General features: G+C 32.1%; 1 protein-coding gene across 1 annotated transcript; it reads right to left on the reverse strand.

Moving 5' to 3' along the window:
• Positions 1 to 614: 614 nt before the first annotated feature.
• LOC114327134 (3',5'-cyclic-nucleotide phosphodiesterase regA) lies at positions 615 to 1,239 on the reverse strand. The gene has a single exon (XM_028275645.2). It carries the CDS (start codon positions 1,114 to 1,116, stop codon positions 709 to 711), a length of 408 nt encoding a protein of 135 aa, XP_028131446.1. The 5' UTR covers positions 1,117 to 1,239; the 3' UTR covers positions 615 to 708.
• Between the last annotated feature and the right edge of the window lie 273 nt (positions 1,240 to 1,512).

Below are 1,512 nucleotides of genomic sequence, written 5' to 3' on the forward strand. Positions count from 1 at the left end.
TAGTATTCTTTTGTCATTGTTTATTTTATTGATTAATTGTTTTATCATTCAAATTAATTCTACTGTCAAGTTTTATGTGAATAAAAGCCTAATTTTGTAAAAGGCATTTTTACTACAATTTTATTCACATAAAACTTGACAGTAGAATTAATTTGAATGACAAAACAATTAATCAATAAAATAAACAATGACAAAAGAATACTAAATTATACTACACTGAGCTTGTTTTCAAGCCCAGCGTTTTCCTTCGATTTTGCAATGAATGATCAACCGAAGTAAGCGATATTTAGGTCCTCTCATTATATGATCGCAGTATTGAATCTTTCTCATTTTTATAATGTTCTCGCTCTTTGTGCATGGTCTCTAGCACACATTCGTTAGATATGTGTGCTGGCCACGGGTTTTTGAACATGTGACAGTAACACCATAACTCGAATGCATCTAATCTGTTAAGATTTTTTATTTTTGCTGTCTAGGTTTCACATCCATAGAACAAAACGGACCAGTCTTTCCCTTTCCATTCAATGCTCTTAGACATGTGGTCAATGATAGACTTCTACTGCACAATACAGAATGCCATAAAAATATATAGATAAAAGTAAAAAATTAACCCATTATTATGCAAAATTATAGTTTATTATCATACAAAATATACATACATCTCTTAAAATGATCCTATCACAAGGTACAGGGGTCTGGTATTTCAATTCAGCTATTATCCAATCCATTTAGAAAGTCTTCCAATTCCTTATCAAATCCTTGTTCACTCTGAACATTTTCTGATAAATAATTTCCATTTGTGTTATCAACATTTGAAGACATGTTTGATTTTTCTAGAGAACTTGAGTTCAAATGCACTAGTGCAGATGAAATTAATTCGTCTAGATCAAAATCTGTGTTGTTATCACTATTATTGTCACTTCCATGGCTAGATTTGTATTTTTCTTTGTTGGATTTAGGTTTTCGAGTTCTTTTTATACCTTCCAACCTTCGTTTAACCACAGTGCATTGATTGTTTGTTGGATAGCTGCAAGATATATCAGGGCATAAATATATTGCTTCTGTAAAATTTATTTGCTTCAGCTGTAACTCAGTATTACACAATGGACAATACATTTTTTTCTTACAACAAATAAATTCACTTATTAATTTTCATTTTTAATTAAAAAACATAGTGAATCAAATTTTAGAATGAAATGAAATTGAAAGCAAAAAACTGATATGAAGTTTGCAACGTAATAGGAGGTTAAGTTTTCCTCTTCTCTTTCTAGTCAAATGTATAGGCTACGTCTTACTATGGAAGTAGGCTCCTGTTTGTTGTCTAGGACAGGGCCGACAGGGGTCACCAAATTAATGGCGGACCGTAGGCTAGTTTTGTGCGTTCCGTCATTTAGTGTAGGAAACAGAGGTTGAACCTTGCAAAATGGACACAAGTCCGGTTTTATTTTTTTTCTGGCATATCAAGGGGTGCTTATTATAAGACTAACTTTTTCTGAAAAAATTTCGCCCCGG

This window comes from Diabrotica virgifera, chromosome 3 (assembly GCF_917563875.1).
Source record: "Diabrotica virgifera virgifera chromosome 3, PGI_DIABVI_V3a".
NCBI lineage: Eukaryota > Metazoa > Arthropoda > Insecta > Coleoptera > Chrysomelidae > Diabrotica > Diabrotica virgifera.

Excerpts from the sequence above, each read along its gene's own strand:
- LOC114327134 (XM_028275645.2), bottom strand. The coding sequence starts at position 1,116 with ATGTATTGTCCATTGTGTAATACTGAGTTACAGCTGAAGCAAATAAAT.